We start from the raw sequence: 15827 nt of genomic DNA on the forward strand, positions 1-15827 counted from the left end.
GTATTAATAAGATAATAAAATGTAAAAAGCTTGTAGCATGTGTTGTTAAATGAGTAAACTTTAGACCTCAGGCCAAAAGATTCTGTCATTTAAAGGTATTTAAAGTTATAGTAATTGAAAACCTAACAAATTAGATATCACTGATGAACTTTTATGTATCCTAGCATGTGATTTGTTGGAGAAAAAGAATATTTAGTTAGTAGATCTTTTTGAAATCATCTTGATGTGGGTATGCTACAAAGGCACTCAGTGGAAAAGGAATAGTTGGTTTAGTAGCTGGAAACTGCTGGCCCAGATCATCACATATTCAGAAAGTCACCCAAAGCCATAGCAAAGATCTCCTCAGACTACTAACTTGACATATAGTGATCATTCAGGGACATTGTACATGACACTCTGTACATGATAGCCATGTTTGATTAATACCTATTTCCTCAGTGGTGTAAAAGTTAGAATGCCTGTTATCTTTAATGGGAGAGCAAGATTTAGCTTCTCTGTCTCCTGTCTTCTCTTACATTAAAAAATAATGCTGTGATTAATGAGTAGTGACATGCTTCATATTTTTTCTTGTTCATAAAAATCTGTGCTGGCAAGTTATCTGAAGTAACTGAAGGATGTGTTTTAACTGGGTTAGTGGAATATAAAGCTATCCATAACACATTTTATTTCTTTAATGAATGCTTATAAATGACTGAAATTATTATTGTTGTTACTGTGTGTGTATACATTCTTCTTTTTTTTTTTCCCCTTCTCTCAGGACCCTGCATTCCTAATCCATGTCATAATGGTGGGATATGTGAAATTAGTGAAGCGTACCGAGGCGACACATTCATAGGATATGTTTGTAAATGTCCAGCGGGATTTAATGGAATTCACTGCCAGCACAGTAAGTTCCACATGGTAAATTTTATTGTGTTTATAGATAGGAGCTTTTTTATTGTTTGTTAAGGATTAATATGGGATCTGGTTTTCTTAAGTATATCAGACTTTGCCCTTTATATTCTGAGCCAGCTAATACCCCTGAATACTACTGCTGCCTTCAGAAAATGGCCTGGCTACCAACCTACTGGACACAACAGTGAATAATTTGCTATGCATATTTTAGACTGTGGCAACGACAAGGTAAACACATTTTGCATGGATTTAATGGAAAAGAATTTTTGAAATAGTAGAGATCTCTTCTTATCTCAGTATTGTTCGTGGGTTTTCTTTGATTAATGCTAGACAAAAAGAGGAAAGAAATACTGAAAAGAAATTTCTGAAAAAATATGTCTTCTAGATCTTTCTTTATCTATGTCTTTATAATTTATTAAGAAATGTTTTAACTCATGACAACTTAAATTCAAAGGTAGAAACACCAGGCTTCAATTGAATGTACATTTAATCCTGTCTACAACAGAGTTTCTGGATCTCTTTCTAATCACTACCACTTGAAGGGTATTTCTTGTTTTCAGGTGAAAATCCTTGGCTTCCAGTGAGTAGTTACAGAAGTGACAAGTAACCCTACAGGAAAAAGAAGTCTTGAGTGTGCTGGATTTGGCTAGAGTAGACTTAAGTTCCTTCACAGTAGCTGGTGTGGGGCTGGGTTTTGAATTTGTGCTGGAAACAGCATTGATAGTTCACAGATATTTTAGTTACTGTTGGGTAATGCTTACATGGAGTCTGCTTCTCACACCACTCCACCAGTGTAAGAGTTCATCTGCAAGTGACTGATCAGGTCACGTTCTAACCTATAAATGTAACCTGCATTATCTGTCACTTGAATAGAACCTGGGGGATTTTCCATATGCGAAATTCATTTAGAACAAGTGCTTGCCTAAGGACAGACTCATGAGCCAAATTTTGGGGGGTTTATTTTGTGCATGAATTGGTTCTTCAACCAAGCGCAGTGTGGTTAAAGATCTCAAATTATTGATGCATTTGGAAGCCAACTATTACTCAGAAGATAAAAACTCAAGTAAATAGTCCAGAATCCACTTCCATTTGCATGTAAAAGGCTAGTTCACTCCTTCAGCTCAGGGTAACTAAATACTGAATCCAGCCTATCTGAATTAATTGCTCCATTTAGATACTTGTCTATAATTTGGAATGTCAAGGACCAGTGCAGTCCAGCTCAACTAACTACTTAATGTTTGTTATGTCTCTCAAATACCCAATGGAAAGTGTCCCCGAAGACATTCAATTTCATTAACTTTGGCCACACTCTCAATTAATTACCTAGGTAATGTAGGCAGTTCCACTGAGTTAATCTGGTGAAAATATTATGGAGTGATTTCATCATAGTTGTTTACGGGGTCACCAGTATCCTTTCAAAAATACTGAGGTATGTAACAGTTAGCAAATGATTCTGGTGGTCAGCAAAGTGTATTTATATCAACTTTAGAACAAAGTAAAGCTCTCACACAGATGATCCAAGCTCACTGAGGGGAGACCAGAACCCATGGAGGCAGCTAAAGAAATTTGAGAGAAGACAAGTTTATGTGAACAGTTACTCTTTGGGGGACAATGAAAATCAACCCTTTTCAGAGAATCTGATTTAAGGTTTGGTAATAAATCAGATGTACTATATAGGTGTTCTGAGGCTCCCTAAGGATCTGAACTGTGAGAAGCAGCCAAGGAGGTCTCATAATCAAGGAGAAGTATGGAATTTTCAGTGGTGGACTTAATATGACTCTTTTATGTTATATCACTTTAGCTCAATTCACAGAGTTCCTTTGATACAAATCCCTCAGCTTCATAAAGTTTGGTGATTCAATTCTGAACACACTGTAAATCAAATAAGAAGTCTGTTGAATTTATCATAAAAAGATAAAATAAAATGACCTCATTGCAAGGCACATCTCTTCTTCTACACGTCAAGAATTCCAAAAATCACATTATAGTTCTCTTGAACAAGGCTTTTTATCTTGGATTTCTTTCATATCTAGTATTCTGTTGTGAAATCAATTAAGCTAAGTGATTGATTTTGCAGTCAAACATATTCCCAAAGCTGTTATTTTATCGTTCACTTCAACAAACATCCTGTCAATATTTCTGAGATTCGCTGACCTCCTACCCATGTAAATAATTAATATATAAATTGTAAAAGAGATCATTAGCAATTTCACTGATTGCATATTCTTGATTTACTGCAAAACTGATATTAATTGGCAATGGTTATCCGAAAAGATTCTGATTACCCAGTGGCAAAAAAAAAAAAAAAAAAAAAAATAACAGCTTCCCATTTCAAGGCTCATAAAGAAACCAGGGTTTGGAAAGGAAAGTCTACCTCAGGTAAAATCCTGGGCAGGCTTGAAACTAGACTAGAAACCTAGGCAGGAGGTTGAAACTAGACAATCTTTAAAGATTACAACCCAAACCCAAAACATCCTGTGGTTCTATATTAAAGCAGCCTAGGAAAAGGCAAAGTCCATGGTAATACCCTGAGGACTGAAATGGACTTTTTTTTCCACAGGAAAAAAAAATCCAGAACACTGAAAGACACATACAATATGCATTCTTGTGATTATCAGATAGAGATTGCCTGCTGGAAAAAGTAGGAAATTGAAACATTAGTCACAGTATGTATTACTGGCTGTCACTCAAATAGTTGAAATGACAGAGATTCTACTTGGAAATTTCAAGTTTGAAACAATAAAGAGTTCAGATTTAGTGGTTTGATTTGCATGTGGTTTTATATTCTGAGGATCATTAACTCTGTCAGACATAACTCAATGTCTCACACTCCAGGAATAAAGGTTATTAATCAAGCACATTTAATAACATAAGCAAGCCCTTCCTAGTGTTTGTACTGAGTTCTCTGCTTCCTACCACCACATCATAGATAGCCTGTGATATTCACATCTGCTACACAAATGTGTTGGGAAAAAGGTGGAGGCCATGTGGGAGAGCACCCGCTCACATTTTGATTGTGTGTTAAGGCATCATCCCAGCTATCCATAGGACAGTGGCTTTTAACTTTGGGGCTGCAACTGGAAAGGCCAGGGGCCATAAAATTTCAACCTGTTGACATGATGAATCATCTACAGTTTCAGCTCTACCAGCAAATTCAAACCACAGAATCATGAAATCTCCTGAATTGGAAGGGACCCAAAGAATTATCAAGTCCAACTCCTGGACCTGTGCACCCTGCACACCCCAACAATCCCACCCTGTCCCTGAGAGCATTGTCCAAACATTTCTTAAGCTCTGGTAGCCTTTGGGCCATGACCACTGCCCTGGAGGGCCTGTTTACTGTCCCATCACCCTCTGGGAGAAGAATCTTTTCCTGATGTCCAACCTAACCTTCCCTTGACACAGTTCCAGTATCCTCTGGTGTCCCAGCACTGCTTCCCAGCATCCCATTGCTAGCCTGTCTATAGACCCAGGCTTGCTGCTCCCTGGTGAAGAATTGCAGTATTTTCCAACTATCAGGAACAAATATGCGTAGGGAAGGTGGAGAAAGTCCCGTGGTATGGAATTTGTGTGTTAAAATGGGTGCATACTCCTGTCAAACCTTTCCTGGCTGCATTTTGGTGGTATAGCACTCCAGAAACAATTCCCCACAGATTGTATTCATGCAGCTGTATTATTTTGAAGGCTAAAATTGATTGTTATCTTGCACAGATACAGGTTATTCCAAGTCAGCTATCACAAGAGTCAAGTGGGCAAATTCAATGTACTGAGCTGTGTGCAGTTGTACCGTACCAGGTGTTCATCCCATGCTTCCATTGACAAACACTTACTCTGGTTTCTCCTTTGGAAAGAATTATCTGTTTGGGGCATTGTAAATTTAACCCAGGTGTTCCTTTTTATTTTGGGGAGAGTGGTTAATTTGCACTGAAATTAATCCTCTGGATAGTTTTAACAAATTATAATATCAATAAGCTATTTAATGGAGTAGTAATAAACTGGATAATATAGTATAAAGTTACATGTATAAGTATGTCCTAGAAAGCTTGTTCCTGTAAGCATTGTAGAGATGAAGTCTGAAAACTATTCCTGTGTTTGACCAGGAGGTCAGATAAGAAATGAAGGAGGAAGGATGTACCATTGCTCTTTTGGGAACCTTCTAGAATTTTGCTTCATTTAAATGTGAGAGGAAGTGGGTAATTTGAAAGACATCTAAGGGAGTTCACCAATAAAGAATAAAAAAAAGCAAATAACCACCAAAGGCTATTGGATGAAAAGTCAGTAGAATGTTCCTAAAACAGAAGCTGTGTAAAGGGCTAAAATAGAAGCTGTGTAAAGTGTAGGAGCACAGTAAATTTTTTTCTGCATTCACAGAAGAAAAAAAAAAAATGTATGCAACTACCTGGAAAAAACAAATGCTCTAATGAGGTAAAAAAACTATCTGTTTGTCAATTGAAAATGGAGAAAATTTTGTTCATGAATGTGGACAAATGTGTGGTGAGATTGAGCAACAGTGACAACAATTTTGGGGCTATTGGAAAAGGGTGTTAGTTTTCCTTGCAGTCCAGATAAATATCTTGTTTAGAGCAGTAGGCGATTGAGCTGAGGTTACATAAAGTCCAGAGAGAAAAAACATTAAACCTTAGATATTAGAACAGTACTGGATACTTCACAGAAGGGGTCATGAAAAGATGGGGTATAACTTGCCCCCTGCTTCAAGATTTTATTTCATACAGTAAGAACCAGAGATTGGCTTAAAGGCACAGGTTGAACATATAATATCCCTGCCAATTTTCTTTCACTCTTCTTAGCATTTAGTGTATAGCACTGTTTATTCTTTTTATTCATACACACTTCAAATAGAGGGTTTTTTCTTGATGAACTACTAATCTTAACAATTTTCTCATGCACTGCATTGAGTTTCATAGTCTAATTTTGCTACATATTAAAAAAAATGCCTTTTCAACCTCAAATCTACTGTCTTTCAGCATCTTTAAACATTTCAGTCATTGTCTGAAGTTACATGTATAAGATGAGAAGAAAAGCAGATTTTGAAAGCCTTCTGTACACAACTTATTATCTTGCATACATTTGTCATGCGCTCTCTTACTTCTATGCAACTAATTAAAATTGTTGCCTTTTCTGTTTCACATGACAGTTTTTCTCATATTTTTAAATGGTTTCTCAGTGTCATTCTCAAAACCTTTTTTGTTCTGTGGTATATTTTACTGTGACAATGACCCGTCCTGAAAATAAAACAGTACCATTTATTTGTTATAAGATCCTTACAGTGCTTTCTACATTCTTCATGCAGTATTTTTTGTAAGTTGCTTTATGATATTTCTTTTTTTCCCCTGTTTTAACCAAAAGTGGATATATAGCTGAGGCTTTTATTAAGCAGCCTTTGGTGATGGCTAAGTTTCTTTCATAAGGTGTCATAGTGGGAGGAAACAGACCTTCCAGATTGCTTTTGGGTTTTATGGGGATATTGAGCAGAGCATTGGAGTTCTTATGACACACTGACTGAACTATTTCATGAATGGTGCTTTTAAGAGGATATATGTTTGTATGGTTAATAAGTCACTTAGGTTGTCAATAGTCATTATAAACCTTTTTTTGTAGGCAGGTGAATCTAATAATGTCCCATTAATTAATTACTATATTACTTAAGGATTAGCATTTTTTTATGGTGGAAAGAAATTAATGTTCCAAAAATACAGGAATTGCTGTTTGTGAAAGAAATTAAATTTGCTCATGTTCTACCTTTAAAAGTTAGCAGATGAAGGTACTTTGCACATACAAGTTTATATTGAATAAATAAGAAAAAGAGTCCACTTTAAATTCAGTAATGGTTATCCTGTTGTAATGTCTACATCACGCATTCCCCCTTTTATGAGATAAATATTGTAATAGACTTGCTGAAGGTGCACTGAGTCCCAAGCAACTGATAAACCACAGTAGAGATATGGATGGTTAGAGGAAAAACACATGAAAACTGTGGCTGGACAAAGCATTTATTTTCTTTTTCCCACTGTTTTGCCCATTTAGGTAAACACAGAAACTTGTAAGACATTTGAAGCCACTGTGATGCTTTAGGACAACACAGCCACCTCACAACTTTGAAAGGAGAACTGCTTTCAGTCCCCGTAGTGCCCACAGGTTTCTATACCAGGATATTCCTGTGAAAAAGATTATGAAGATAAATTAAATCTTGAAATGAAATCTCACTGTTTAATGAGAAAACACCCATCATTTAGAATTTTATCACACAGTGGAATAATCTGATCCATCTGTGTAGGAAGCAGCTGTTAGGAAAAAGAGATGAGAGTTCTAATTCAGATATTTTTCTTGTTAGTGTAAGGACTACTGTGTTCAACCATCTCTATGTGTAGGTGTGTCAATGATGTGGAATTAAAATATTATATTTGTGTTAGGAACTCATGCTGGCTCAAGGCTACGCAGTACCCTAATACTGTATAGAATACTGATATCTTCACTGTTCATTGAACTAGTCAAAAATTCTGTGACTGACTTATTATTTGGAACTTGATGATTTTTCTGAAAAATGAAAGAAAGAAAAAATATTGAGTCATCAGGGGTTGTTTTTATACTACAGACCAAGTGAAAAGTTTGGAAAAGCCAAAAAACTTTTTAGAAGGAAGATTCAGAGGTACATTCAGTAGTGTAGCTACTCCTTTGAAGTTATAAGCAGTATTTTTTCATGTGGATGCACTTTTGTGATTAAGTGTTATACAGAGGTGGAGAAGGATATTGCATCAGACTCACTACCTGTGTGTGCAAAACCTGAAAAAACAGTGTTTGGGCTTGAAGCTCAATATAATGAGATAATACTCTAATATATGTCAGTCTGCATTACAAATGAATTCCTTTGTATTCATAAAATATCTCAAGCAAAACTCATGGTGCTGTCACATTTGCATATGAATAACCAAGATATTGTCCTGGATTTCATTTATTCTGATGTATTAGATAATATACAATTATTTCTGTAGGTCATCTGGATGAGTGTTTTAGTTTGAATCAGGAGTGTATTTAAAAAGAAAAAAAAAACCTCTTGATCATCTCCACTTCCTGTGCTTTGCTTTGTGTGACAGCAGTCTGAGAGACCAAGAACCATATCCCTTTGGATTAAAATAATCTAAAAGAAAACAGTGTGGCAGTCTAAAATTCTGAGAACTTTAGATACTAGAAATTGACATAAAACATTTCAGTGGATAAATTGTCATTTTGTCTACCCAGCCATTCTAGAAAACATCCCTAAGACACATGTGGAGATGCACAGGCACTGTGCCCTCACCTCTAATGGCTTCACTTTGGAACTATAATTCTAGAACACCACAGTGCCTACAAATGAAGACTTAGCCTATCTGTGCCAATGTTTTTCTCAATTAATAAATCTTTTTTATATTCCTTTTCTTTTTATATGCTCAACATCTGACATCATGAGAGGCACTTGGTTTTCTGTCAGTTATGATTTTGGCTTGAATGTTGGTTAATCCTCTGGACAGTGACTGTCTGATACTGCCAAGAATGATGATGCCCATCTTCACTGAGAACTTATCCCCATCAGACTTCAGTTTGAGTCATCTCACCAGGATTGTCTGGCAGTGCACAAACTAACTGCAATAGGAGATTTTCAGTGGGATCAGGTCACTGCATGTGGCCACTGCTAGGTGCTAGAGAAGTAGGGAGACAGGAAACGCAGAGGGACATAAATGCCATAATTGTGGCTGCCCCATCCCTGGAAGTGTCTAAGGCCAGGTTGGACGGCACTTGGAGTAACATGGGATAGTGGAAGGTGTTCCTGCCCATGGCAGGGGGTGGAATGAGATGATCTTTATCATCCTCAAACCATTCTGTGATTCTATGATTCTATGAAAAGTAGAACTGCCAGCTTTACATTTCTAGCAGATTAGGTTCAGGAATTACATTCAGGAATTGCCCCTTCACAGCAAAGCATTAACTGAATTGATGTTCCCTCATCCACATGTGTATGCATTTCACTATAAAAGAATATTTAAATTGCTATTTACTTGTGAGTAATAGACAGCTTTTGTAATCCTGTCAGGTTTCATTTTATCTTCTACACAAGTCAGTAAGGTGGAATCTTGCTCTGAAAATGTATTCTATGTGATCCTTTCATGTATCTAGCAGAGCTTTTTATGATTACAGTCATTACTCTCATGCAGTCTTTAGAGTTTACTTAAAAGCAATATTCATTTCCGTACCAGCAGTTTTCATTGTTAGAGAAAAATTAATCTGCTCTTTTCTCATCCTTTCTATTTGTTTTGTCAGTGATACTTAATATTTAAGGGAGCTTCAGAATAATACTGCAAAGGCATACACCAAAATTAGGAAAAGAGTGAAAGGTGAAAATAGCCTTTGCCCAGATCTAAAATTTGGAGTTTACAATGCTTTTTTCTGGCTTCAGTGCTCTAACAGAGAAAGAACCTTCTCCCATTTCTCAGCAAAAGTAGAGATTTTTATAGGAATTGTTGCATAGCACCCACAGCTCTAGGTTATGGTACAGATTATGTATGTAGACTGGAAGGCGCATCCTTAGCTCCTAAACACAGTTGTGGAAAATGCACAGACCTGTTTGGATAGGCCTTATTTGATGTGATCGTCAAGCAAAGGTGGCATTGCCTCGTTCAGCTGCCATAAATACAAACTCCAGTTCTAAGAGATATTTTTAGTGCAGGGCATATAACTCTCTGTCAGACGTGAAGGACAACCAGAGTGCATGTGCCCTGAGATAATAGAGCTGTCAGATGACATTGACCAACTTGTAGTTTGCCAGATCTTTTCTCTTGTTGTTCTGCATATACTATAAACAAATGTATGAATATTTGGACTTAGGATACATGTATGGTTGTAATTAACAGTGATTCTATAGTGAATAACAGATATTCAGTTAATCTTGTATTAGGCCATCCATTCTTTTATTAATCCATTATCCTGTTTACAGTGCTAGTTATTCCTGTGATCAAATCCAAGATTCATTAACTGTAAAACAGGCATATATTTATGAGCAACTATGAGTGTGAATTTGAAAGTTATTAGCAGAGAGTAGGAATTACCTTTATGTAGTACCTGTATGTGTACTTATGCAATGTGACGACACTGGAGTCCCACAGACAACTTTTTATGATAGTATAAATGGGATTTATATAGCTGGGCCATACTTCACCCTTTGTATGTCAAATATAGATGTGTAAACAATTATAACCATCTGTTTTCAGCATTTTAGAGCATTCATCATCATATCCTCCAGGACTTGTTGGTCTAATAACATTTTTAAAAATGTTATGTGCCATGACTGTTTACTCATGTGAAAATAATGTAACCCTACACTGTATTCTGAAATGCATAAGCAACTGTATTTTGAAAGAATATAGTGGTTTGGGGATATGTGAAGGAAAAGAATGCTAATTTACTGATTTAGGTTCAGACTTGCTCAGAAAATAATTGGGCTTCTTGTCATGCACCCACCTACACTATTTTAACAAATCATCCATTAGAGGTTACAGTCTAATGCTGTATAATTGAAGCTTACTTGTGAAGTTGAGGTTTTTGGAGCACTTTTTGTAACGAAAAATGATTCATAAGTTGATTCACCTTTTAGTAAGACTTTTTTTTCAACTAGAGTTTAAATGATTTGTCAAATGCTTGTTATATAAATAGACAATTATTTTAGCAAGGTTCATTGGAAATGTTAGGAATAGTTGTCCTGAACAGTTGTCCTGAAGACGTACGTCTACAGTGTAAAATTAAGTGGTAAGCTGCTCAATGGGATGAAGGTTTTCATATCAGTATTCATTAAAAGTAATTAAAAATGAAAAATCTGCTTCAATTTATATTAAAACTTCTAAAACTAGTGAGAAAGGGCCTGGCTATGTTATGTCAAAATTCTATTGGGTTTAAATTACAGCAGATGAAAAGCCATTAAATATGCTTTAAAACAGGTAAATAGAAGATCAGAAAATACTCACATAGTCCAGTGTTGGAAGTGTGACTCCACAGAGAAAATTATAACTTTTCAGTGGCTATAAGAAAAACATAAATATTTTGCAAGGTAGGTTGTAGAGACCTATGCAGAGTAGAACTTCTCTGTATTTTATGAGTTTTCAAAACTGAAATAGGGATAGAAAATACCTAAACATATTTAAAAAAAAAAAAAAAGTGTGAAGTGTGAAAATAAAATCACAAATATCACTATGAATGTCATAAGATACTGTTGCAAAGATTCTTGTAAAGTCCCTACCTTATTTAAAATCCTTTGAAGTAAAGAAGCACTTTATACTCTCTCTAGAAGCTTCCAATAGACTGTGATGAAGTTAATCTCCTAATTCTTTTAGTAATTTTCTATTAGTTTCTAGACAATTGATGGAAAACCACATTAGAAAGTGTGCATAGCACATAAAGGATTACATACATGTATTGGATTGAATTGATATATAAACTTTACAGTTCATAGAGCTTGCCCCTGTACTTTCCTCTTACAGAGGCTATTGATATTATCTTTTTTACTGGCCTTATTTTAAAGTGGAAAATTATTCTGCAAAATAATTAATCTTGCCTTTTTCTTAATTTTTTTTAATTACTCAATCTTAGCATTCTGAAAACTATAGTTATAGTTACTACTGTATAGAAGTGTAGTCACTTCAAAACTTTAAATTTAGTTTTGAATTTCTCTTGAAATGAGGGTTACATAGGGGAAGTGCCACTGCAGAATATAAAGAAAGGTAGAAAAATGTTATAGGTAATAAATCTATTTTAAACTGTGATTTTATAGATAGATGCCACAACTCATTCACTGAAACTATAGCAGATTAACATTGAACAGAAATGTAAATTATAGGTGGAAAAGATGATAAATTAGCTGGTGGAGAAAGAAGTCATAATAAAAAATACTGGTTTGTCAATATTAAAGTTTTTACTTGCCACACTAAATTTAAGAAAGTGTCAGAACAAAAACCTTCAAAATACTATGTGTTTCAGTTTCTCAGAACCTCTGATTTGTTACGAATCAAATTAAACAGAATTATAGCTATATGTTCCAGTTTCTCTTGAAACAAGTTGACCTAAATATATTTCAGAAAACACTAGGATGGGAAACAACAATGGATTGTTAAAAGGTAGCAATATTTTTTTTATTTTTTTAAGAAGGCTAGTTTCAGGGGCATACTTAAAAATGTGTAAATTAGTCTATAGAAGCCTAAAAGGAGATAAAATTGCTTTGAAAAAAATTATGTAAGAATGCTTAAGAGGTGGAGTCTGAAGGAACTCTAGATAGGAACAACTGAATTTTGTCCAAAGTTATTTTTGTTATGTATTTAGATGTTAATGTATATAGCTGATTACAAAGGTGTCTCAAACACTCATGCATCATCAAGCAAAAAAAATCTGAATTATGTCCAGGAATTATTTTTATTTCCAACGTTCACTTAATTAGAATGTTTCTTTTGAATTCAGAACACAGCTTTAGTAACTCTCTTATTTGACTTACTCTTTTCCTAATAGAATCATAGAATGATTTGGGTTGGAAGAGACCTTAAAGCTCATCCCATTCTATCCCCTATCATGGGCAGGATGCTCCAACAGCTCCATGTCCTTGCTGTGCTGGGACCCCGAGGCTGTAGGTGGAGTCTCACCTGAGGGGGCAGAGGGGCAGAATTTCCCCCCCTGCCCTGCTGCCCCTACTGTGGGATCAGCCCAGGGCACAGGGGGTTTCTATGCTGGGCCATGTCCAGCCTCTCCCCCACCATCCCCAAGTCCTTCTCCCCGAGGCTGCTCCATCTGCTCTTTCCCAGCCTGGATAGATCATGGGGGTGGCCCCAACCCAGGTGCAGCACCAGCCCTTGGCCTTGTTAAACCTCAGGAGATTCCCAGGGCTACTCCTGGAGCTTGTCCAGGTGCCTCTGGATGGCCCCATTATTCAGGTGTGTCACTGCATCCTCAGCTCAGTGTTACCTGCAAACCTGCTGAGGGTGCCCTTGATCCCTTTGTCTGCATCATTAACACAGATATTAAATAATACTGGTCCTAGTACAGGCCCCTGAGGGACACCACTGGCCACTGATGTCCATTGTGTCTCTGAGCCGTTGACCACGACCCTCTGTACTGTGAACAGCTAACCAGTGCCTTATCCACCTACATGGAATCCATTCTTTCAATGTAGAAAAGGATGTTGTGGGGGACCATGTCTAAGGCTTCACAGAAGTCCAGATAAATGACATCTACAGCCCATCCCTTGTCCACTGATGTAGTACTGAATGTTTCAGGAAGAATTGTGATAGCCCTATTATGGAGTACTCTGGAGGACATTTACCACAGGATTTTGTACCAAATGCTTGCAGGATGAGGAAAACTTTATATAGAATTATGAGAGTAGGGGTAATGCAATGTTTAGCCTCTTAAGGGTAGGGAGCAAGAGTTTTGTACTTTTTCGTCTCAAGCATAAAACTATTCTCTTTTTGAAGATCAGATAATAAGGATATCTGAACAGTGAATCCCTTCAGCATGATATTATACTTCAAGTTTCCTGCAGGTTTTTTGGCACAGTGCTTTCAGAGCCTACTGTGGTCAGTAAACTAGTTTTGAAAAAGCAAACAAACCACTGAATTCTAAGAGATGTCCGTCTTGTATTGAATGTGCATTGAATACATCCAGATCAGATTTAATGATATATAGTAACCTCACACATTTCATAGGAATATGCCCCAGTTCTTGTAAAATGTTTCACATCAGAGTTGAGCCAGTAATGTACTAATGTCTTTGTATAATCCTGGTTAAATCAAGGAACAATAAAAGCTGAAGTATTGTTTACATAAATTACAGAGAAACACTTAGGTTGTTCTAACTTTAGAAGTAAGGTTGGAAACATTTTTCAACCTATAATTAAAAAACTTAAATTATTTAAATTACTTATATTTTCTGTACCTTTTAGTAAAAAAATTAAAGGTTATCCACATGTACATGCAATTTTTTTTCTGATGATTTTTTATTGTTCTGTTTCATAAAAATATTCATATTGGTAAAAATAATAGAAAAGAGTATGTAAGCTGACTTAAATGGTATTTACTAGGAAGTTAGTCACGGAAAATTTGACTATCTGAAAGCTGAAGTTTAAACAATGACAGGATATTACAAAGTTCTGCAACCAAGATTTTGTGTGACCTTACTGAGATAGGACTGACTTATTAATGTAATGAAATCATTGAGGATCAATATACAATAAAGAAAAAAACACCTAGAATGTATTTTTAAAATTGAGAGCAATCAAACAGCTATGAGAATAGACTAGACTAAACTCCAACTAAAAGATAATTATTCCATACTACCTGTTTCTCCACCTTATGCCACACCAGTTTCCAAAGATATTTAAACACACTGTTAGTGATCAACAAATTTATTTTGAAGTAGAACCAGATATAGAAGTTTTCTGGTTTTCTTTAAGAATATTAAAATTTGGGGCGCAGGAGGGACTGTCAAGCTTCTCAGAAGTGATTTTTATCCTGTGTATGGTTGTGGGTCCCCACAGAAGTCAGTTAAGATACAGAGGTGTCTGTATTCTATACATTAAATTGACTTTATTATGGGGGAAAAAAATATTTGCAATGTTAGTAAAGCATACCTGGATTATGTTTAATCAGTGCTTTTTTTAAGGGCCATGATGACTTCCAGTAAGGACTCCTGAACTTAAAAGCTGTGTATGTGATGGGCCAACCATTCTATCCTATAGAGGACTGAGTTAAAACATGAATTAGAGCTGAGAGGAGCAGACCATGTGTGAGTCAGAAGACAAAAAGAGTACCAAAATCAAAGAATAAGGAAAGAATGTGCTTGTCAGCAGGAATGAACATCAGGAAGTCTGTACTGCAAGAGGCAGTCCTGGATCAGAAACAAGCATCCAGGTGGCAGGAACCAGGAATTTGGGCTGGGTAAAGGACAAGCAAGCAGGAGACAGGAACAAGGTACTGGTGTGTATTTTCAGTCAAAACATAGGATGTGTTGGCAAAAAAACCCCACGTAGATAAATTGAGCTTTTTGGTCTCTTCATTATAAAAAGTCAAGTTTATACCAAGTAGCTTACTGAAGAACTTAAATGACTGTAAGTAAAAGTTAAAAGTTTTATTATAACAGTTAAATCATTTATATGCATATTCCATGTGGAATAATTTTTCAGGAAAACACGTATTACTGTATTTAACAGATGAAGTCCAAAATGAGGGTTACATATTTTTAATTATATTATGTTTTTATATAAAACCTACAGTAGTAGGTTTTATTCATGTTTTATTAAATACTTAGAGGATATATTAAATATATATACGTATAGAATCCATCAAAGGAAGAAAAAAGCACAGAAATCTGCCTCTTCATGGTTCTCCAAATCACTATGTGATATAGCCAAGTTCTCTCCTACTTTCTGAGTTTCTGACAGTATATTTGTGTTTCAAGGTCACTATCAATCTCAGAATCCACCTTCAGTAGAGAAATCTTGGGGGTTTGGCCATGGGAGTGGAGTTCTTTTGAGTTTTCTTTTACCTCCTTTTTTTTTTCCCCTAATTGTTTGAGGTTTGGGTTCTTTTTACCTAACTGGACTCCATTTAGAAATCAAGACTTTTCCCCTACCTCTTAATGAGTCCATTTCACTCAGTATTTCTCAGTTTTACTGCATACCTCTGTGAGGAACTCTGATTACTCTGGCAACACAAAGCTCTCTGTGTTTTACTTACTGCAATGTATTTTATCTCAACAACACTTCAAAATCTGTTCTGAATCTGCCCTGACATAAAACCAAACCTTGCCTGAAAAATCATGAGAGACCTACAGTGATTTTACTGTGTATTATTTAATTTACATTAAAATTTGAACATCTTTCTTTTGTAGGTATGTTATGTGATAAGAAT

At 35.9% G+C, this 15827-nt stretch overlaps 1 protein-coding gene across 2 annotated transcripts in view; it reads left to right on the top strand.

Moving 5' to 3' along the window:
* Positions 1-15827, top strand: part of EDIL3 (EGF like repeats and discoidin domains 3) — a 221630-nt gene that overhangs the window by 107546 nt on the left and 98257 nt on the right. For both annotated transcript variants that reach the window (XM_050329114.1, XM_050329115.1), the window contains one exon: positions 758-886. In XM_050329114.1, coding sequence (XP_050185071.1) covers positions 758-886 — 129 coding nt within the window. The remainder of the gene's footprint in view (positions 1-757; positions 887-15827) is intronic.

Source organism: Myiozetetes cayanensis, unplaced genomic scaffold (assembly GCF_022539395.1).
Source record: "Myiozetetes cayanensis isolate MyiCay16 unplaced genomic scaffold, myiCay2020 scf4, whole genome shotgun sequence".
Taxonomy (NCBI): Eukaryota; Metazoa; Chordata; class Aves; order Passeriformes; family Tyrannidae; genus Myiozetetes; species Myiozetetes cayanensis.